A 22,532-nucleotide genomic window follows, 5' to 3' on the forward strand; every position below is an offset into this window, starting at 1 on the left:
CAGGGGTGGCAACTCAACCACTTCCCTGGACAGCCTGTTCCAAATCTTGATAACCCTTCCAGCGTAAAAATTTTTCTTAATATCCAGTCTAAACCTCCCCTGACACAACTTGAGGCCATTTCCTCTTGTCCTATTGCCTGTTACTTGGGAGAAGGGACCAACCCCCACCTCCCAACAACCTCCTTTCAGGTAGTTGTAGAGAGTGGTAAGGTCTGAAGAGGCACCTGTAATATGAGTTGGACAGATAAACTATAAAACATAAATGATAAGGAAACGCCAAACTGATCACAAGCATTTTTCGGAGACGTTCAGCCTCTCAACTGCTACATTCTTCTCCTCAGTGCCATTGCCTGGTTATTTGGATGTTATTTGGACATCATTTGGACGTCAGCCACAGCCAGGGAGGCCACGGAACCTGTGTGGCTCAGTGCCTGTGCTCCTATGGAGCGTGCATGTGGGTGCACGGCAGGCGCCGCCTGCACTGAGGGGCATGCTTGCAAAGGCTGTCTAGCAGAGGTGAAAACAAATGTGCCCAAAGCCAGTAATTAGTCAGTGCAGTTACTTTCATATGTTAAATGGTTTCAAGGGGTCTATTTTGAAGTGAGGTAATCTGGGGAAGCTGGATGTAAATCTGCACTGAAGAAAAAAAAGCCTCTAGAAGACATGAGTTCCCATCTTGAGTAGGTTTTCACAAATATTTGTTCGAGCGTGAGAATATTGGAATTCTTTGTTCATCTTTCCATGTTTCTATAACGCAGAGATCACCATGCCGGGTCCTCTGGGATTCCCTGTATCTAATAATATCATCGTTGCTTGTGATCTCTGCTGTGTCTGATGTGAGGAGTGAGGTGGTTCAGCACAAAAGGAATATTACCCTCTTCACAGCTGCTCAATCTTTCTCTCCCTCTCATTCTAATATGAAATAAGTATTGCACATACACTTTTCTGACTGTCATAAAATATCCCACGGAGCTCAGCTAAAGTAATGAGAGCTCTGGTAACTCCTCATGTGTTTATTAGAGCAGCAGCCAGCCTACTGATGGGACCTCTAGCAATATCCAGTGGAGACATCTGAGTTAGTCAATGTTGAATGGCTCAGGGACTAAAAGGAGAGCAAACAACTAAGCACTATCTTTACAATAAGAAAACCAGATTGTTCTCTTTTAGTTTAAGGGCAGCAGCTCTCCTGGTCTTCTGCTTAGTAGCAGATTGGTTGAAAGGATGCATAAACAGCATGTTCTTTCGCCTGACTGTGTTTGATATTTGTGTGGCACAATAATCCAGAACATCTCTGTGCTAATCATCATCCTGGTGGGCAACAGAAAGGCAGTAGCCTGCTGGGGAAGTTTAGAGCCTAAGTACAACAGTCCCCTCGAACCTATGTAGGACTCTCAGTAAGGGAAACGAGGCAACGTGGTCACATCCAGCCTGCCAAAAGCATCTGCCACATGATTTTAATTTTTTTTTTAAAACCTAGACTTTTGTACATGGTATAAAAAATGCACATCAGTACCTGAATTCTTCAGGGGAGCCGCTGGGGATTTCCTGGTGTCCTTCTCACTTGTGAGAGCATTGCACAAGTATCAGACAAGTTTGCCTGGACGTGCCTTCACAACAGAGTAAACTTAACCAGTTACTCGGTGTTACTCTCATGCATCCTCCTGTCCCTGACACAAACCCATTGCTCTGGGGTGCTCTACTGAGGCTTTGGGTTTAGGCTAACACCAGAGAAACTTTTGCTCAGCTTGGTCTTCCAGTGACTTCCATTGAGGTCGAGGTGGTAACCAAGTGCTTGTCTTCTGCAAGCATTGCCGCAGAGTTGATAAATATATCCCAGGCTCAGTAAGAGGTGTTTATTAGCCCAGGCTGGAATTGATCTTGAGTGAGCATTAGGAAAATCACTTGGCTAATAATTGCATTTCTGATATGACATCTAGCAAAAAAACCAACCAACCAACCAAAACCAAAAAACCCAGCTTTTTTGTTTCCTCCTCACCAACTACAAGGAGAGCTGTGGAGTAAAGAATGTTACTTTCTGTGGGAAGTGAGTTCTGCAGGCAATGGCAATATTTCAGTACAGGCCATCTCAATTATTGATTGCTACATTATAGCCAGAGGTCAGGTTTTAAAAAGACCGTTCTGAGACTATTCTGGCTACCTAGGTTAAAAGGGGAAAAAAAAAGAAAAGACTTTAAACTGAACCAGATGCAAGAAAGGGCTATTAGAGGGATTGTGGGAAGGAAAATTTGTTTTCTCAGAGGAGAGGAGAATTTGTTTCTTCTAGATTTTTGTCAAAAATGTGACCAGAGAGAAGGGCAAAATTAACCTTGCAAACCCTTTGGGTAAGGGAGAAATGGAAATGAGGAAAAGAAGTATTTTAAGTAGCAGAGCAACGTTAGTGGAAGAACAAATGAATACACTCACCAATGCACGGGGAGTGGAAATGAGAATAAGGTTTCTCACAGCGAGGGAAATGAAATTCTGAGATGGGATTCCAGAAAGGGTACTTCCACGTCATGCCAGGACAGAGCTTGGCAAATTCTTGGATTGAACTGCACAACATCAGAAGAATGGAAGCTAGCATTAAAGTCAACATTTCTGGTGTTCTGTGTTCAATGCAATTTTATCTACAAATGGAACACCATGTGTTTGCTGCACTGGCTTTATATATAATTAATTGATCCCATGCCTCAAAGCTTCTGCTCATCTGCAGTGGCCAGGAAGAATTTTACTTCTACATAACTTGGCTTTTGTTTTGGTTTTCCTTTACTCTTCCCCTCTTGCCCCCACTTCTGAAGCAGCAGAGATTGATCACAGCTAAAATGGAGAAGGGAGGGCTGTTTTTTGGCAGGGCAAGCTGCAGATTTTCCTGAGGAAGCTCTGAAATGCTTGGCTGGATTGCCTTGTTCCTGCTCTCAAACTTCTGAACGTCACAGACAAAAAAGGACGTATTTCTTTGCTACCAGGTCAGAATCAGTAAGCTTGTTTCAGCATGGGGCAGGGATTAACACTGTTAATTTGCCAGTTTTCCAATTTCTTGTACTTTCTTCAGGTTTTCTGTTACTACAAGAAGCTTAAATGCTGGTTGCACTTTGATGCCTCCTGGCCTCTCCCTGGGTACCTTCTAGGGTCTATGATTTTTCTCTTCTGTTATAGTCTGTTGAACCTATGGGATATGCTATGCCCTGTGCTGTGCAGAGGCACCTTTTCTGTCTGAGCTCCTGATACCCAGGCGCTCCTGTGTTCTATGTCATTCCATTTTGATCTAACAACTTGCAAATGCAGGTTCTTCAGACCTCGTTCTTACATCCATCTAAGAACAGTGTACATGTAGAGATGATCTAGAGATCACTGAAATCACAAGATGGATTTTCTCCTGACACTTAGGAAGAAAATGAAAATTAGGTTAGCTATCACAGGATAAGTATTATTTCATATAACTTATTTGAAGTATTTTTGCTTTCATTCAGAGAGGTAAAGACACTTGACAAAGTAAGAAAAAGCTGAATAACACTTTTCTTTCCTTTTTTATTTCTTTTCAGGCTCGATCTATGAAATGTTTGGAAATGAATGCTGCCTGTCAACAGGAGAAGTCATTAAAGTTATTGGCTTCAAAATTAATAAGCTCATAGCAAGTATCTGTGAGAATAATGAAGTCAGCCGTTTTTCAGCCAAAGTGGAATTACCACTAAATTTTCCTGGTATAGTATTTCATGAATACTTGTTTCTGAGGAGTTATAACCCTGAGTAATCACCGTTGTTCATTTTATTGATTAGCTGTCTTGATTGATATTTGCTTGAGGTTACAACTCAGCTGTCAAGGATACAATTTTATCAGATGGCACAAGACACAATCAACTCATTTTTAAATTTCAACTGTTACAGTTCTTTTTCAAGCCTGGATAGAAATTATTAGTGTTATAATGTTTGGTAGTAATGCTTTCTATACTTGGGGTCACTCAGTGTAAGAATTATTACAGAAATCTTCTTTTCAGTTACTTATGACTTTGCCAAACTTTGTCTGAGCTGAAATCTTCCTTGCCATGTGCTCAGACTATAATTTATTTACTATTACTGTATTTTTATTTTACTATTTTGTGTATAAAATATTTTGAATAATTTGTTATGTTTAGTTTTTGTTTTAATGGTTTATTTTAATTCCAGTGGCCAAAGTGGCTGCTCCATGCCTGGAAACAGGATTAGAGGATAATGAATGTCTTTTTCTGCTTAAAAACCACTTCAACTGTTTTATGGAGAAGTCCCAAAATACCCATATTTTGGGGGATGGACTTCAAATTTGAAACATATCTTCCTCTGTTCTTGTGGCCTTGTTAGGGAGAGCTGGCCAGGTACTGTACCCGGGGTACCTAGTTCATCACGTGTCATATTTATTCATTTTTCAATTCTGCTTTCATCTCAGTCCCTCTACTGTTAGGGCCCAGCTGTGTTAAATAGCAAAGTGATTGGGGTGCAGAGGGAGAAGTGCCGGACTATGAGTATCCATGTGTGGGAAGTGGAGGAGGCAAACTAGATTAGGAAACTGATAGAAAAAGATTGGACCTCGGAGCAGGGCAGAAGGATGAAGACTAGATATGGAAAGATCAGGCACTGGAGACAGCGGTGGAGGTGGTTACCAGCATCAGAGAAGGACTGCACCCCCCCCACAAATATATATATATGTAGGGCATTTCCTACCCTGGGAGTCTTGCAGGCAGCAGAGGTAATGGGAGCCCCTTGAGAAGAGGAGATGAGTGGGCTGGAAAACAGCATGAGGAAGCCAGTGAGATGTAGGAGGGAGCCTGTGTAGGTCTGGGAGAAAAGTAATGGGACATCCGCAGGTAGGAAGCACTGGGACAGAGCACACGCAAGGACACAGCAGCCCTTGAGAGACTGAGATCACATCCAGGACTCTCTTGGTCAGCAGTCTAGCTAATGCACTGAAAGAGGCTGCAGCTTTGTAGAAAAAAAAAAAAAGAAGAATGTAAGCTTTTAATTAACACCATATTGTACTGCAAGCACATGGGAGGTTAAATTGATGCTGCATGGGGAAACGTAATACGGGTGATTTCTAGTGTTTGAGTGCTTGTCTTAGTAACCTCAGTGATGTTCTTCTAACTTATTGCTGCGCACGTGAGAAGGTGTGCACATGCATGTATATGGCTTAGGTTATGCCAGTGCCCAAACTGGTGTGTGCTTTTGCGGCAGAGGGAGACAAGACACACTTCTTCAAGCAAATAAAATGTAAGAGTGCAAGGGAATGCAATGTTTCATCTGAATTCCGCAGGAAAATATCTTCTGCCATGCCTTCATTTTCCATCTCCAAAATACAGATTTCTCTCTGAAATAGTCCTATATATCTTCTGCTTTTCCCCAGTAGATTCCTAATTTACTTTCACATTTTTCTCACTTGGTGAATCAGAACAATTTGTATGGCCAATTATTAAAAGAATTTTTTGGAATGCCATTTTCAAGTAGGGCCCAAATGTAGTGCTCAAAGACATTTTAATTATCTGTGGCTATCTAGAGATATTGAAGTACTGCTGTACTGTGAACTCTCAAGGTACTTGGTATTTTTCTTGAAATCCAAGCTTCTTTGCTATTATTAAAATTTCTTCTGTCTCTAAAATATATATACATATAGGAAGTCATATTATAAATCTTGATTGGCAGATGGGTTTGAACATTTGAAGCCTAAAAAATCCAACACAACTGAGTGATAATGGTAATCCTACATTTATTAATGTTGAATGTCCTGATTTTTGGAACAGAATGACTTGTGATTTCAAATGCTTGAACTTGGTGCCTCTGGATTTGTTTGCATTCAAGTGATCAATTTTACAACTTGGCATTTAGATGTTGTTGCCCTATTGAGTACATTTTCAAATTTGATCTAATCACTACAATTTGCATGCATACTTATGAACCCTCTGAACCAGCATTCTAGAAAACTGGGTTATTTCACTAGGAAAATAAATTCAGAGTTCATTTTGCTGAAATTTATCATTATTATCCTCCGCATGACGGGTATTACTGAACAGCAGCACTGAAGAGGGGTATAATGACACTTCTTATTAGCCCAACAGGCAGCACAGCTCTCCTTTTCCTCTCTGTATATATACTCTTATGCGTTCAAGAGCTTTTTGGTAAGATGTAAATTTGTCATTTGTCTAATTTGGTTCTTAGCTGGAGAATGATTCTGCTTTACAAAGTCAGGATGTCCCAGCCACTGCTTTTTTCTTGACCTTTTTCCTTTTCACTTTATTACTTTATTATTCTCAACAAAACATTGTACGAGAGCGTTGCTGGCTTGCCCCTGTCTCTAGAACAGAGCACAAAACCAAATTGCAGATGACTTTTTCACACTGCCATTGACTTACTTCAATAAAAATATCTGCAGGTCTCCAGGAGTATGGTACTGTATTTACATTGTACATACAGTGCTCTCTTGCCAGTGTTGATGCAAAGAAATCTTTTGCTTTGACGTTATTTTCCACTTCCTCTGCTGTGACTTATCATTTGCATGTGATGGGCTCATGCATCCTTTCACCATGTGCATGCTGGCATAAATAAGCAACACTTCAATTTAGGTTACTCTGGGGATAGCATCTCTGTGAGCGAAGAACTGGGCTCATTGGCTTTAAATGAGCCTTACTTTTTGTCTTTCTGAACATATTTGCAGTCTACAGAATTCTTTTTTTCTGCTCTGGCAAATCAGATCCTTGATAAAGGCCTAATCTGCCCTTTGCATTAGAGAAACCGCTGCAACCCCAAGTTCACTATCTCTGTTATTTAATTTTATTCTCATTCTAATTTGTTCTTTTTCATGCCTCAGAGAGCCAGGCTATTCTTTCTAAGCTCATACTGTTACTCTAGACACTTCAATGGCTACATCTAACAGCATTTTGAACTACAATTTTCACTACTAACAAGTTAGCAGAGATGCGTAATTTGCGCAACACCTGAACTGTGTGCCAGCACAAATGACTTCATTTTGTCCTGTTATATTCCTTCTTCTGCAAAAAATATTGCTGAGCTGTCCCTGTTCTCAGGAGGTCCCTGACAGCTGCTGCTGCTCATTCCTACGTAGTGGACAGACACTCAGCTGAGCACGGGAGCTCTCAGCTTCTGCGAGCCACAGGACAGGAGACTTGGCTGTGGCCACACAGCACATGTGGGGAAGAACAGGGGTTAGGCACTAGAAGGCTTTTCTTGATAGGAGATGATGGAGAGGTAGGTGAGGTGGCCTTGGGGGCAGGATGGACAGAGGACAATGCTGGAGCAGACAGGGCAGAGGAGGTAGCAGAGTGGGCGGTGGAGGTGAGGGACAAGAGGAATAGCAATCAAGTCAGTGCCAGAGAATTTGGGAACTAAGTTCTTCCCAGTCTTCTGCATTACCTTGGTGAACAGAAACTGCTCATCCGAGACAGAAGCTGTTTCTACTATTCTTTTTTGCCTTGAAGGCTACTTGCTGCTCTACTAGGTGAGCCTTACTACTGGTTTTCTGTTTTCTGTGGGGAAAAGAAGGAAAAGAGAAAATAAAAAGGATACTCCTTTCCTTCAGGACTCTAATTAAGACTGAAAATGGGAAGTCTACAAAGCTACAGGGGGGTACACTTTATCACTCTATAACCAGTAAAAGAGAGAGGCATGTATTGTTGTGTAAAAAGGTGGTAAAAACCTTCTTCTATCAAAACATGCTTTCCCACAAGACTAAATGGGTGATCCTAGGGTTATATTTTCTCTCTCACACCAGTGCAAATAATTTTTTCAGATTCTCAAACCCTCTCTCTCTACAGATGTGTACATCAATGCCTAAAACTTTTCTTGGGCTGGTTAGGTTCAGGCCTTACTACCACATGACTAGGCAGGCACTTCACCCAGAAACGTACTAGGTGCAGAGGATTCATGGAGTATGACAATGGTTATACATTCCTGTGGTTATTATGTATGTGTAGTTATTCTTGTCTCTATCTGTAATTTTGCCAGTCCCCAAAAAATTGGGCATTGGTGCACTTTGGTTGTAGACTAGATTACATCTAGAAAGTAGATCCATAGGAGCGATAATGTCAGCTCTCGATAAACCAGCTGGACTTTTTTCCGTGTTTGCTATTCCCATCTGTCATTTCCACCAACAGTCCACCAAGCTCTCTTAGGAAAGTCTAAGTGAATTTGGTTCAGTCATTTTATGACTTATGAAAAAGTAAAAGAATATTTCTGTTTGACCTCAAAATGTCCAAACTTTAGCATCTCAAATTTACCATATGTCTCCCACTCTGGAGATTTCCTTGCTATCGTAGCTTTGGAAAACATTTGGTTTTGTAATTTGGTTCATAATGATTTTAATAAGGTTCTGAATGGTTTCAGATAATGTTGTTTGTTTTTTCTGTTTGGTTTGTTGGTGGTGTGTTTTGTTTTGTTTTGTTTTTTAATAATATGTGTCATAGCAAGGAGAGCATATATGAGAAAATACTATGGCAGATTATAGCACTTAGGTAGGAACCACAGTGGCTTTCACCCATCATACCACAACAACTTTTTGTATATTCACCTCTTTTCTATACAGAGAGAAGCATATGGAGCTTTACATACTCATAAGCATGAACAGGTGGTTATTAGGTGCCTCTGCTACTTCATGGGTCTCATCAATACAGAAGCTAAGTATGCAAGGCCACATGGCTCTTTAGTTGCCTATGCAAGCATTCTGTTACTGAGATTAAGAAAACCAGCAGAATGGAAGGTGAAGATTTTTCTGCTCCTAACCCTGACAAAGTCAGTCTGCCTGGGCCCGAGGGGATAATCAGTTGTCTAGTTTTGTATAAGACCTGGTAATTACGCTTCCACATGAAACCTGCTCATCAGTTTGTTGCTGAAGTAGCTGGCTTCCAAATAGCTCCGTAGTCCCAGCAAAATTAATTCTCTGTCAAACACACAGAAAAGAATATTTCTCATACCTATACATTGCCAAATATTTTCAACTGGGAATGGTTTTTGAACATAGTTTATGGAGACCTTTTAATGCAATTCTGGAGGTTTTCTAGGGGCAATGCGCATGCTCCTGTATCACAGATGGGTGAACATAGTTATTGCCTTTGGGATATATCATATGTACTTTGAATACATTTTTAATGAAGAATATTCCTATTTACTTTCTCCCAGCACTGCCAGGAGACGATGCCCATCTTGTGCTTGCAAAGCATGACACTGGAACACTGTTTGGGGGATGCTGTCTTTTCCACATTTTCAGTTTGTCATTGGTGCCTTGTCACTGCGATATTTTCTAGATGCTGATGAACCAGTTTGTCTTGCTCTGCACTGGCAGCTCCAGTAGTGATTAGGACTGGGGTACCTAACTTGCTCATTAATAGTTGTTTTAAAAACCGCTGTGAGAAACATTAAAAATACCAGTGAGAAAGAAAAGTGTGTTGAAGTTGGACTTTGTACTTGTGCAGTTAAATTCGTGGATGTATGTTTCCTTGCAGCCCGGAAAAAGGCCTGAAGGCTTTCCCATAGTGCTGCAGTGAGGACATAAATGTAAAGGATGTACTTGCACAAGGGTACTAATTTCACACAGAAAAAGCTAACTGTCATACAGACAACTGTGAAAGCACAAAATTGCAGAAAGCAGTTACATGGGCACAACTAGTGACTATCTCCACTAGATCAAATAGGCTATTAGTGTTTAGGCTGCTGACAAGCTCTCAGAGCTGTTAGTTGCCACAGATCCTAGTGGTCTCATGGGATACCTAGAACCATACATGCCCAATCTGATGATAAATTCGGTTAAAAGCTGCTCATCAAACAGAATCTTAACAGCTCCTTTAACAAGAAGGGTGCTAAAGCTATGAAGTGAAAGTAACAGGTTTTGTTACAGTGAAACAAGAATCACAGCAATTCTGTGGCAAAAAAAAATTAAAATAATAAAAGGCTGTTGTGCTGGAGGGAATGGTTTGATATAAGATATGGTTTTTTAAAGAATACAATCTTAATGAGCCCTGTTTCCATGCAGGCCCCTTAGTTGTCTTGATTGGGGTCAGTGGGTGAAACTCGGTAAGGGAAAAGGTGTGGGAGAAAATAAACAATTTGGAGGTTGTTTTTAACAGTAGCAATCCCCCAATCTAATTTGTTAAATAATCCCACTATCAGAGGAGGTCTAAAGAAAGGAGTGAGTGTCTTCCCAACATCCAACAGGAACTGTGTTCTGACAGCATCCTAAGTATCTGCTGGGGCATCCTGCCCTTTTCTCACACTCTGATTCCCACAAGAAGGGAGTCATAGACAGTTTGGATCCAGTTCCCACACTAGACAACTCAGGGCAGGTGGATGGGACACTTAAAACCTTTGCAGACATGGCAGAAGCCACTCATTAGATGAAAGACCTTCTAGTGGTGCCAAGCAGCAATCCTCGAGTTCCCATCCCGTGCTCCGTAATTGCCAAGTCTGGAGTATTTCTTTAACACAAAGATGCGGCGCCCTTTGTGCGGTACAGAGGAGGCAAAAGCACGGAGCAGTGGGGACCATAAGGTCTCTGCTAGTTGGCTTTGGAGGAAAGAAGGAGAAAAGGCCCTACATCTCCCTGGGAGCTTGGGTGCTTTGTCACTGGAGCTGTAGCTACCAGTTAATTTGTGTGGGTCTCCTGGCTTGCAAACTTGGCCTAGGAATAACCTCTACATTCAGCTTTATTCACTTGGAATACAGTCGATGATTGTCCCAGGAAGCTGTGATATAATTCCATGAGGCAGCATTCATGCTGCCGTGCCTGGGGAAGAAGACAGCTGAATCACACAGTTCAGCTAAACCCTCCTGTTTAGTCCTCTAAAGTGTCCACTTCATCTTCCTCTATAAAAACACTCATGCAAATATAGAAATGTACATATTTTTCTTGCAATGTGGACTCTTAATGAGACAGCTCCAAGGGCCATGATTAACATGAAATAATAATGTTCCTAGGGGATAGGGAAGCTCAGATACAGCTCCTGCCTTGCATTATTTCAGCACTTTAATTATCTTGTGACAGCCACAGTGCTACAAGACCCAAACTTTGAATTACTCCATCTGGTGGTCTGGGCTATCAGATATGCTAAAATCAATTTGATTTGCTCATTCTTATCTGTGGGTGCTACTTTTTCATTTGTATTGTGCCTTTAAACATACTGTTTACTACTAATACTAAGAATCCCCAGTCTGTGTGTAAAAGAATACCTACTACAATGTTCAGCCAGTAATGTTATTCTGCATTTCACTGATCACATTACTGTTGCTCTTCCTCACTCCTTGTCTCCATTTTTTTCTTGAAGATTGGTTTCCTGAGAAGACAGATAAGAATTTAAGATATTTTTTCTTTTTTGTGCCACAAAGAAAATAACTTTTTTCTCTATTTACCATGGATATAAAAGTGTTGGATGTCAGAAATTACCTGCAGATTAGAAAGGGCTAATTCCAGACACCTATGACTTGTATCTTGTAGTTGATATTAACCTTATACAGTCACATTTCTAGCAACCAAATTATTAGTTATAAACTATTTGATGTGCTTTGCTCCCCATTTTTATTGCGTTCACAGTCTAAAATTTGACATGGCTTCTTTTATATATTCCCCTTTTTATAACGCAAGCTTTCTGTTCTTAGGTCTTTATAAGGTTGTGGCAGATAAAACTCCATATGTCAGCATTGAAGAAATTACAAAAAAAGTCTCTATTGGGCCAACAAGATTTGGTCACCCATGTTTCTACAGTCCTGAGGATATAAAATTGGCAAACCTCACTATCAAACATGGTGAGCAGATCACATTTAACTCAGTGGAAGAGGTCAACGGAACGATGGCTGTGAACTGTGGCGTGGTCAGAAATAACCAGTCTCATTCCTTTACTTTGCCCCTTTCACAAGAAGGAAAATTCTATGAGTGTGAGGACGACCAGATATATACCCTAAAAGAGATTGCAGAATGGAAAATCCCTAAGTGCAGAAACCGAATCGTCAAACTTTCCAATACTTTACATACATGGGACTCCTCTAATCCACTTCCTGAGAATTTTGATGGCTGCTTGATTCTCACACCTGTCTATGAAGTGCAGGCAGTAATGAAATGTAAGTAGCAATCACAGTCAATGTTCTGTTCATCTCAGTATAACAAAGTACCCTTAAATACAAAAAATTTACTTAAAATATGCTTGAAGGATTCAGTTTGGTCAAGAATTCCTGATCCATATTTGCCACTGATGTTAGTTTCACGTTGAAGAAAGATAAAAATAATATTGCATTTTTTATTCCTTTATCAGCTGTTTATCAGTTAATTCAGATAGTTACCTTGCGTTTCTTTCTGCTGCCATTTTATTGATCACTCTAATTAAATCATTGTTGCAAAGAAAATATATTACATAGTGAAAAGGTGGAGCTTAGGAATTCTGTTCGGTTCTCAGATTCTCTTTCTTTGTGTCTCAGACTTTGGCCATGGAGAAACCACTCAATTGTTTATGTCTGTGTCTAGGAGGTAGGAAAAGAATATAGATATACACGTAACACACTCAAGTACGGTTTATTTTCAGAATGAGGATGCTGCAGAAAGCAAAACCATACTATTTTACTCTATTGCAGAAACAAATATGAATAGAATAGAAATAGAAAAGACTCACAGATAATTTCTGAAACCTCTACGTTTGAGGAAAGAGAAAGATATTAGAAAACCAATATATTTAAAAACTGTAATTTGTGTTATAAGTGTTTGTTTAAAAAAAATAATAAAATATTTTGTCCGTTTTGCATTATCAGTGTTCTAACTGTTCCATGAAAACGTTGAAACTGCTGGGTTCTGTTCTTACCAATGTCTCTATGTATGCCTTACTTCAAACCTGTTAGTGAAATTAGTCACAGGAAAAAAACTAGAAGGTGTGCAAGAGTATAAGCACACAGTGAAATTCTCCTGAGTTTTATGGTGACTCGAATAGCTGAGCTGAGTAATGACCTATGTGTGTGTGCATAGCGTACCCTCTCTGAACTGAGATACCTACCTAAGCAAAAAACCAGCTTAAGCTAAAATGTTTGACCTTGCTTGAGGACAGACCAGACAGTAGATGGAAACTTGCTGCAATTCTACTTGTTGATGCACTACCCATCCTGTTAAAGTTTGCAAGACAGGAGTTTAGCTTTTGGGAAGGCTTTACTGCCTGTTGTGTTTGCTAGAAGCAAACCGGTGAGCTCCATAGAAATGAAAGCCTAATAGAAATATATCATTCTCTCAATTCAGCTTTCTCTGATGAATGATGTAAGTAAATGGATAAAAGAGAAAGAAATAAAAGTGGGCAGAGACTGTTAGCACAATACACTATAATTGTTAAATGCTTATCATGAGACATACAGCTGTGCTTGCTATGTGATTCAATGTGTGAGTTTGGAAAGGTGTATCTTCACAAGATAAAATACGTCATTTTCTACAACTCTAGCTAGATTCAGGAATCTCGCCCATCTCCTGAATCTGGATTCACTTAGGTGTATTCCTATATCTGCTTAGATACATGTGCAGAATCAAGAAGAATTTAACGTTTCTAAAAAACTTGTAGAAGATTCAGAAATGTTTGGTATTCAGTTGTCTTCCAACCATATATTCCACTGAGAGTTATATTTTTTGATTTTATTTCATGGCCATTTATGTTTCATAGTGTGCTCTACATTTAAGAAGCATTAAATATGTCCTAAATAACTACTTAATACAAACTTGAAAAGTAGGCTTCATGGTACATGATTAACTATTTTCTTGTGGACCATGAAAAATGGATTCTCACCATTTTTAGAAGAACTATAAATAGACACAAGATAAAGTATGAGAAATACTACCCCCAATTCAATAAAAAAGATTTCTGATAAGAGGGATAGCAGATTACATTTTCTCAGGCTGTGGGCAGGAATTCTCTATACTTCTCACTCTTAATAATGAACAAATTGTGCATGTGCAACTCCCCCAGATGCTCATAGAAAACTTTCATTTTTACTAGTTATTACTCCTTCATTGACTTTCCCTTGTGGTGCTCAGGATGGTTCTCATTTGGAAGTGTCAATGTGGCAAAACCAAAGATGGAATAAACAGATCCTGTACCATTGTCATAAAATTTTATCATATAAAACACATCTGACACCGACTTTTAAGTATAAAATATTGGTATGTCCTGCCACAAGGAAGTGTGAATATACTGTCCTTATTGCAGGTCTATGCAGAATAAGTCTTACTGCAGAGAGTCATTAAATATTATTTGCTTGTTAAATTTTATTGCCCTGGTCAGTGATCTGTGGTGTCACTGATCTGGAGCCAAATTCTTAAACAAGCCTTAATTGCGTAGTCAGCTTTGTGCTTGGAAGTTTTGCATCCAAAATTTTGCAAGTTCAGTTGTGATAAAAGAGTAGTTGTTCCCTGTCAGACTGTTAAATGCAATGGCTGGGGTCTGACAGTGAATAAAACCAGATGCTGCAGAAAAAGATACAAGAGTTCCACAGAGGACTATTATAGTACAAATTTATTCATTCATTAACAAAAACTTAGCATTTGTTATGCAAAGGTTTTGCCTTTTTTTCCAAGTGATATTGTTTTCTAATAATTATAGATGTTTTTGTTATTCTTATAATATCAAAACACCTTATTTCTCCCAGACTGGCCACAGGAAAAACATGTTAATGGATTTGAATGTTATTTATTCATTAAAAATGTTTCCTCCCACTGCCATTTCTTTGGAAAAACTATAAGTTACTGTGAAATAAAATAATAGAAATACATTTTGTACTCAAGAAAAAGAAGATTGATAAGATAAACAGCTGATTAAATTTGGAGGTGTTGTGAGAAAGTGAACTATATTTATTTTTCTCTTCTCTTTTTCTCAAACTTTTTTCACTTGCACACTTTATTCTTATCTCCTCTTGTTTCTCTCTTTCTTTGTGAGGTCTCTTGCACATCTGATAACTATATATCTCAGATTAAAACGGTTTGACTTTGACTGGCCCTATTAATTGTGCATGTTAACATATTGAGGTGCATGCTTCAGGGAAGATACTTTTAGTATCTCGCCAGCAAGACATGTATATTTTATTCCAATGTCAGTTTGAAAACAAAAATTAATGTATGTATTTTTCTTTTCAGTTCGGAAGGACATAGTTCATATCCTCTCAGATCTAGATGTCGAGGTCAAGGATATAACAGACTGTTACGATATTAGCTCTTTCCTTCAGCCACTGTCTTTGGAAGATGTATTTGAGAGAACAAGCAAGGAATTTCCTATGGTTGCTGAGATAATGGAAGGGCCCTCGGGAAGCCAAAAACCTTATAACTTATTGCATACAGGGAAAGAGATCGTCATCTACAAAAAGTACCAGGCAACAAGAGTCCTAGCCTCTGAGATCAGAAGTGATTCACCCAAAAGACATTTTTTAATCCCTCCAAGCTACAAAGGAAAGTTCAAGAGAAGACCTCGGGAGTTTCCAACTGCCTATGACTTAGAGATAGCAAGAAGTGAAAAGGAACAGCTTCATGTTGTAGCAACTAAAGCCTTTGATTCCCCTCATAAAGAGCTTTTTTCTGTTTCGGTTGGAGATCAGTTTCTAGTTCAGCAATGCCAGACTAGTGAAGTTCTGTATGAGGGAAGAAAGAAAGTCATAGATGTTTTAGCTTGTGAACAAATACTAAGTGATACGTATAAGAAAGTGCTCCTCCCTATGTACATGGAAGGTGGCTTTGTGGAAGTGATTCATGACAAGAAACAGTACCAGCTTTCCGAGATTTGCAAAGAATTTCGTTTGCCTTTTAATGTCAAAGTGTCCGTGAGGGACCTTTCTGTTGAGGAAGACGTCTTGGCTGCTGTACCTGGTCTGCAGCTTGAAGAAGAAATCACAGACTCTTATTTGCTGATCAGCAGCACCAATAGTCCAGTGGAGAGCTGGGAGATTCCTGTATATCGCTTAAACATGTCTGTCCATTTGCTCAGCAAAGATGTCCAGGCAGTTGTACCTCCTGCAACTAAGACAACAGTGGAAGAGATCAGCGAAGAGCAGTACTATATGGTGCGAAGGTATGAAAACCAAACCCTTCATCCACCACCCAGGCCTCCCAAAAAGCCAGCGCTTGCACCAAAACCGGTTTTTGCAGTACCTAAGCATGGTGTGTCTGATGTACTACAGGCTCCAGAGGTAAGCTATCCCACCTTGTCTTTGAATCTCTTACAATCATAGGTCATGTTCTGTCGGTTTACAGTCTCCATTTCACTGGTGTATCCTTATGGCATGTACACAGATGGCTCTCAGTTCCCTGTAATAAGCAAATTAGCCATTACAGACAACAATGGCTAAAATCTCTAGTGTGTGTTAATTGATCCATGAAAAACAACGGAACCATGCCGACTCACAGCAGAAAACTTGGCCGTATAATTTTGCATGGATAATCCTTTACTGCACCAATGCAAAAGTGAAGGGAGAGACTTGAAGTGGCTGTATTTAAATCTTTATTAAGGGGAAGCATATGTTTTCATGACGTAAAAATAATTTTGCTCAGCTGGAAATGACAGAATTAAATTCACAGAAAGTCAAGTTGCACAGATACTTTTGACTGCGTGGTTTTGCACTTACCCAAGTGGCAAATAGATTTGGAATAAAAAAGGCAGCTGTTTTAGAATAGCACTTGATGTTAAGAAACAAGTGCCCCTTCTAGGACAATTTGCTTCACAGTTAACCTGAGGCAGTGCATTTGTTCATTAATTTTTTGTGTTGAGTCTAGCTGAGATGTAGTTTATTTTCTTCACAGCAGCCTGTAAGATATTGTGCTTTGGATTTGTGACTAAAACAGCATTGATAACACACCATTTTTTTGGCTATTGCACAGCAGTGCACCCACAGTGTGAAGACCTCTTTCTCCCAGGCTGCCCCCCGCTCCCCAGCAAGCAGGTTGGGGGCGGGCAAGAGGTTGGGAGGGGACACGGATGGGACAGCTGACCCCAGGTAACCAAAGGAATGTTCCATGCCATAGAATGCCATGCTCAGCAATAAAAACTGAGGGGGTGTTTGCTCTGGGAAGGTAGCCATAGCTCAGAGACCAACTGGACGTCAGCCTGCTTGTGGGAGGTGGTGGAGTGATTGCCTTTGCATCACTGGGGATTTTTCCTCTTTCCTTCACTTTATCTCAACCCATGAGTTTTCTTGCATTTGCTCTTACCATTCCCTCTCCTGATGAGATCGTCACCCTGATGTCAGGGGGAATGAGTGTGCACATGTGCGGGTGCTTAGCTACTGCCTGGGGTCAGCCCACCCCAATTTTCTTGCATGTATTGAAAGAATCAAAGAAACGCACTTTGATGGACTTTAATAAGAGAGACTGTCCAGGAGGTATTTAATTTAGATTGCAGTTTTTCTCGTGTGCAAATAGAAATTCCCTAAAGGGGAAGAAGGAAAAACATTGGAAATACTTTCAGGCCTCTGCATTGTGATTGTACTGCACTTTAAATGCAATGTAACTTGCAATTGTAACTTATATTTTGGGGGGTTTAGGGAAAGTTGTTTTATGTGTTGTTGTCAAATTAAGGTCCAATTGTAGCCACTCTGGAAGGGGAGCCTTTGTGAGTACCTCTCCTTGCCTGGTGGAAGTGTTCCTCCCCTCAGCGACAATTCCAAGACCACATGCAGGTCCACAGCTCCACATGGGTCCTGGGAGATGGTTACCACAGACCATAGAAGTGAATGGGTAAGGCAGGTCCCTCAGATAACGGTAATACAGCAAAAATCTGTGTCTTTTTCTTCTGTCTTTACCTGTGTTACGGAAACCTCTTTTCTGTTAGTTCGTACGGTGAACCTTGTAGCAGCTTAAATAAGCCGTCCTGTTAGGGACCTTACATGAGACACTGGTCCCTGGAGCTAACAGGCGAGCCATCAGCCTGTACTGGCCTGGGGTACAGAACTGGGGAAGAATTCCCTAAAGTTGTGTTTCTGGTAGACCTGTACCCTTCTCAGGAGGACTCAGACCTCCTGCAGTTACTGATGTCTGTGTGTGGAGAGCAATGGGTAGATGTTGACTCTAGACTAGACTTGGGCAGAGTATTTTCCTAAAGTGAGGAGAGAGCAAAAAGTGCAGGAGGGGGATGAGCTGAGGTTCCTATGCACATTCGTGAGTGAGAGTGACCTTAGACTGCAGATGTCCAGACAAAGAAGCACATTTAAGCAGGCTGTTCCAAAGGAGATTTTTTTTTTGTCACTCGCTTGTTATAAATAAATAATAAACTGCAGTCAGAATGTTTTGAGCTATGCAGACTTGTAAATCTCCTTCCCTAGAAAGGTGAAACAAGTAGAGATCCCTTATTTATAAGATTAAATATCCTGAACTGTAACATAATAAGTTTAAAGTCATACAGAATGCATTACCTTTTTGATCCTGAGCACCACAAATCCGCTGAGAGGATGTGGATGGTAGTGGATAAGCTCTGCCTCGGCCTCTCTGCCAGCGACGGTGATAGGGAAGACCACATATTCTTCTACATGTATCAGGGATGTCTGAGGGTTCAGAAAATTGGAGATTGTGCCAAACTGATAAATGGCCCTCTGCATATTTTGTGACTATGCATAGGCTTATTTGCATAAATAACAGACAAATGTCCTAATGAGCTGAACTTAAGCCTGACAAGGTGGCAGCCTGGAATAAGCTTTAGTGCTGCATGAATTGTCATGCTCCTCCTGCAGGCAGCTCCCTGCCTGGTGCTTAGGGAGCTCTGGCTGTTTGCTGGAGGGTGGTGAATGGCTTCCTTGGCCACCAGTTGGGAAGCTCTGCTTGGCTTGGTGCTCCAGGATTAAATGATGCTGCTGCATGAGTCCACAGAGGACTAAGATTGGCTGCTTTTATGCCAATACCTGAGGATGCTCTGCAAGGGTGGGTCACCTCTAGCTACGGCTTGTGCTTTGATCGCCTCTTAGCTCACAGCAAGGCTGTGAGGGCAGAGAGGCTCCAGCTGTCTCTGCCTGCTGTTCCCTGACCTTGGTAAGGGAACAGTAGGGCCAGAAGAGACACTAGGCAGTGTATGTTTCACTGTGCGCTTTTGGTCATGTTTATCACTGAATTGTATGAGATTAGCAGCCAGCATGGACTGGAACCTCAGATGAGTCAAGAACTGTCCCCGCTTGTGTGCAAGGTGCAATGCTGTAGAGACAGGTATGTTTGCACAGTTCAGCAAAGTCCAGAGACATCAGATGAATTCTCAAACATAATATTGCCGCATTAACCAAGCACTCTGCCCAGTCTCTTCACAGGGCTAATTAAGTTGGCTGGGCTCCTGCTGACACAGCTTTCACTTCCAGAGCCTGGGGATCTCTCCTCTCCCCTCCCCTCCCCTCCCCAGTGCAGTGTAGGCTTTCCCTTTCCCTCTCATCTGATCATTTTATTTGGATAAGAAACATCCAGACCACATATGTGTGCAATTTTGCATTCATTGTTAATTGAATAAAGAAAGAAAACCCCCAAGAAAACACATGCAAATAAATGAAACAAAATAGCATGTAGTGAAAGATAAAATTAATCTGATATTTCAGACATCAGATATATATCCAATATAAATATCTTATATCTATCTAATAACCAATATCACCTGTACTCATACACCCTACTAGCTTTGCACCCCCAGCTGAGGACGGTGATGGTCACACAACGATTGTACCCTTTGTCTAATTGTAAAACTTACGATACAAGCAGTCATTCACAAGAAATCCACATTTTCCTCTCTGGAATCATTGTAATAAAGTCCTCAGGGGAGTCTAACTGCCATGTGGTATTACACAGTTTAAGTCATGCAGTTTCCGATTTGTGACCTTAGCTAGAAAATGAGAATGACCTAAAGGTCATTACAAGCCCTAGAAGTGAATGCTACTGATTTGAGAATGGAGCACCTCATTCTCTTACCAAGTTGTTCCTGGAGAAGAGTTCCTGTGGGAGGAACCACTCAGGACACCACCTTCTTGAAATTAAAATTCATTTAAAAAGAACAAGCCATATGTGCTTGTTCTGTCCACAGTTAGAACCACCATGGTGAACATAAAAACCCAAGTTTTCACTTAGTATCTCCAGAGTAATGTTCCAGGTGGGACCTTGAAGAGAAGAAGCTTGAAAATTGTTTCCTAAAATTTTCTTAGGCTTTTTACCTCCTACCTACAATTTTCTCCCCTTCGAGGGGATCCAAGCAGGAAAAGTTTTCTAGCTTTCTTTTAGCCTATCAGTTCAAGCAGTAAATATCCTACAGATTTAAGAAGGTGTTAATATATGTCCCTCAATGGCTTTCTTTTAAATTGAAACAAAGACCCCACGCCAAATATTGCTAAGTGCATGTTAATACTGGGGGAACCGTAATTAAGGTATGGAAGGCCACGGTTTGGTCCCGGTACTCCTAATATCCCAAGGGCAATAAACGTACTGCTTAAGGAATTAAAAAAGGCAACATTTGGCTCCTGATGAACAGTCAGAGAGGTTAGCTCCATCCAAGGCTATTTTCAGCGGTCTGCTTAGGCATGTTTCTAGCCTGAGCAACATTAGAATCAGTAAAATACTCACAAGCTTCAAGTTAGGATTGCTGCTAAATACCTTTACAAGTGTGGAACTGGAAAAGTCAGTCACAGGCAGTAATCCGGCAAGAAAGCTGAGAGAATTCCAGCCAGGGAAACTGGAATTTAATAAAATAGTAAGTATCAGGGCATGACAGTTAATCATCATTCTGTGCTAAGGTCCATTATCCTTCAAAAAGTCATTACAGTGTTACGATATCAGGAACTTTCTTGCTTTCTTGCTTTTTATTTCAAAATTAAAATGAAAGGAAAATTATCACTTCCATCTGGCTTTGCAGTTCTACAAACTGAACTATCGAAATCTGCCATTAACATATTTATCGCATCTGTCTTCACAGCAAAATGAAGACTTATCTGGAATTAAATTGATAAGACATAAGCTGCATTTTTCAACAAATGAGTTTTCCTGCAGCGCCTCCTTTCCTTCCTCATAACTATTTCTTTTCTGCTTCCAAAGCATTTTTCATGTTTTTAGGGCCTTTATAGTGTAGATTTAACACAAATATTTCTGCAATGTAGCAAGAAACTAACCTTCCTAAATAAATACGTATTAGAAAATGCATGCAGGACAGCCAGGAAGGAATGGGTAGGAACAAACTTCAGCAGTTAATAATCTTTTGGCACTGGATGGATGGAGATGAGGGAGGAAAGTGTGGTTCATTAGCAGATGCAAAAATGTGCATATGCAAATGTAAGAAAGAGGGTTTCTCTCTGACAGGTGCAGCATCGTGGCTGCTGAAGCTGCAGCTGGGCTTTCTCTTCCTCTCTTTTTCTCTGTCCCCACTGAAGAGGAGATTTCCCTCTCCCTGGAGTCTCCACTTCCACCTCCTCTTTCCCCCTTCTTCCCCACATCTCCCTGTCACTTTCCAATAGCTTTGTAAGACCCTAATTAATAGCATGGGAAGGCTGGAAGCACAGCTCCTTCAGATTAATGACCACCCCACATTGTCATTCTGGCCAAGTTCTTGAAGTGTCTCAAAATCCCATCCCCAGCTAAGTGAATCAGGCCCCAAATCCCCCCCACTCTTGTGCTGCAGCTTCTAGCTCCTCCAAGCACTGTGTCCACACTGTGCCACGGGGTCTGTTTCCTCCTAACACCTGTCCTGTGCCACATGTGCCTGATTTCACCCATACTCATGTGTCTTGGACCCCCCAGCATCGTAGGCCCTTCAGCTCCCACAACTTATATCACTTTGGTTCCCCAGTCCTCTCTACTGTTTTCAGACAGGCTTGTCTTTTCTTCTTCCTTGCTTCTTCCCAGCACATCTCCCCTACTTGCTCTTCTCTCATTCAGTGAGCTGAAGCCAAGGCCACAGCCACTATTGGGTAGGAGTTGCAGGGACATCCCAAGTTACACACATCTCCTTCCCCAGCAGCACCTCTTCCAAACCTCAGCAGGGCATTGGTCTTCAGCCAGCTTTTTAGGAGCAAAACTGGAGCTGACAAGTTCCAAGCCACTTAATTCTCTTGTAGGTTCGACAGTCCGAGATGAAGGACTTTGTATTGGTACTCTGTTGCAGAGATCCTTATAGCTATGTCTGTATCTGGGGGCCATGACCATTTTCTGGGAACCCTATATGCATCCTGATGCCATGCTGAGCTGACGCCTGCATGTGTGCCATCCCACATCATGTCGTGGGGTTTTCTGCAAAAGAAGTCAAGCATTGGTGGCTGGAGAAGCACTCTCATCTGGATGATGGGGGCCGGGACGCAGGGTACCCTATAGACTCTGTGTGAAAGAACAGGAAGGAGTTAGAGGAGCAGGAAAGCCTAAAGCCCCAGATAATAAACAATTGGAGTTTTCCTGATATTTTCAGTTTGGAGAGCTGGCATTAAGACCTCTTTCTCTTTTAAACATCACTAAAAGCTGAAAATTTCTACAGAGAAGCATCAAGTCTGTAGCAGGCACTTACTGCGGATTGACGTTACTCTCTCAAAACCAAAATACAGTGGGGAAGATAGCAATGTGCCTG

At 40.9% G+C, this 22,532-nt stretch overlaps 1 protein-coding gene across 4 annotated transcripts in view; it reads left to right on the forward strand.

Annotated features, from left to right (window-relative positions):
• The window catches only part of THEMIS (thymocyte selection associated), an 85,670-nt gene that overhangs the window by 11,898 nt on the left and 51,240 nt on the right, over positions 1–22,532 (forward strand). For 3 of the 4 annotated variants that reach the window (XM_054197013.1, XM_054197014.1, XM_054197016.1), the window contains exons 2-4: positions 3,543–3,701; positions 11,626–12,084; positions 15,119–16,161. In XM_054197013.1, coding sequence (XP_054052988.1) covers positions 3,543–3,701; positions 11,626–12,084; positions 15,119–16,161 — 1,661 coding nt within the window. The remainder of the gene's footprint in view (positions 1–3,542; positions 3,702–11,625; positions 12,085–15,118; positions 16,162–22,532) is intronic. The other variant, XM_054197015.1, reaches the window with a different exon arrangement.

The sequence above is a fragment of the Rissa tridactyla genome, chromosome 3 (genome assembly GCF_028500815.1).
Source record: "Rissa tridactyla isolate bRisTri1 chromosome 3, bRisTri1.patW.cur.20221130, whole genome shotgun sequence".
NCBI classification, from domain to species: domain Eukaryota; kingdom Metazoa; phylum Chordata; class Aves; order Charadriiformes; family Laridae; genus Rissa; species Rissa tridactyla.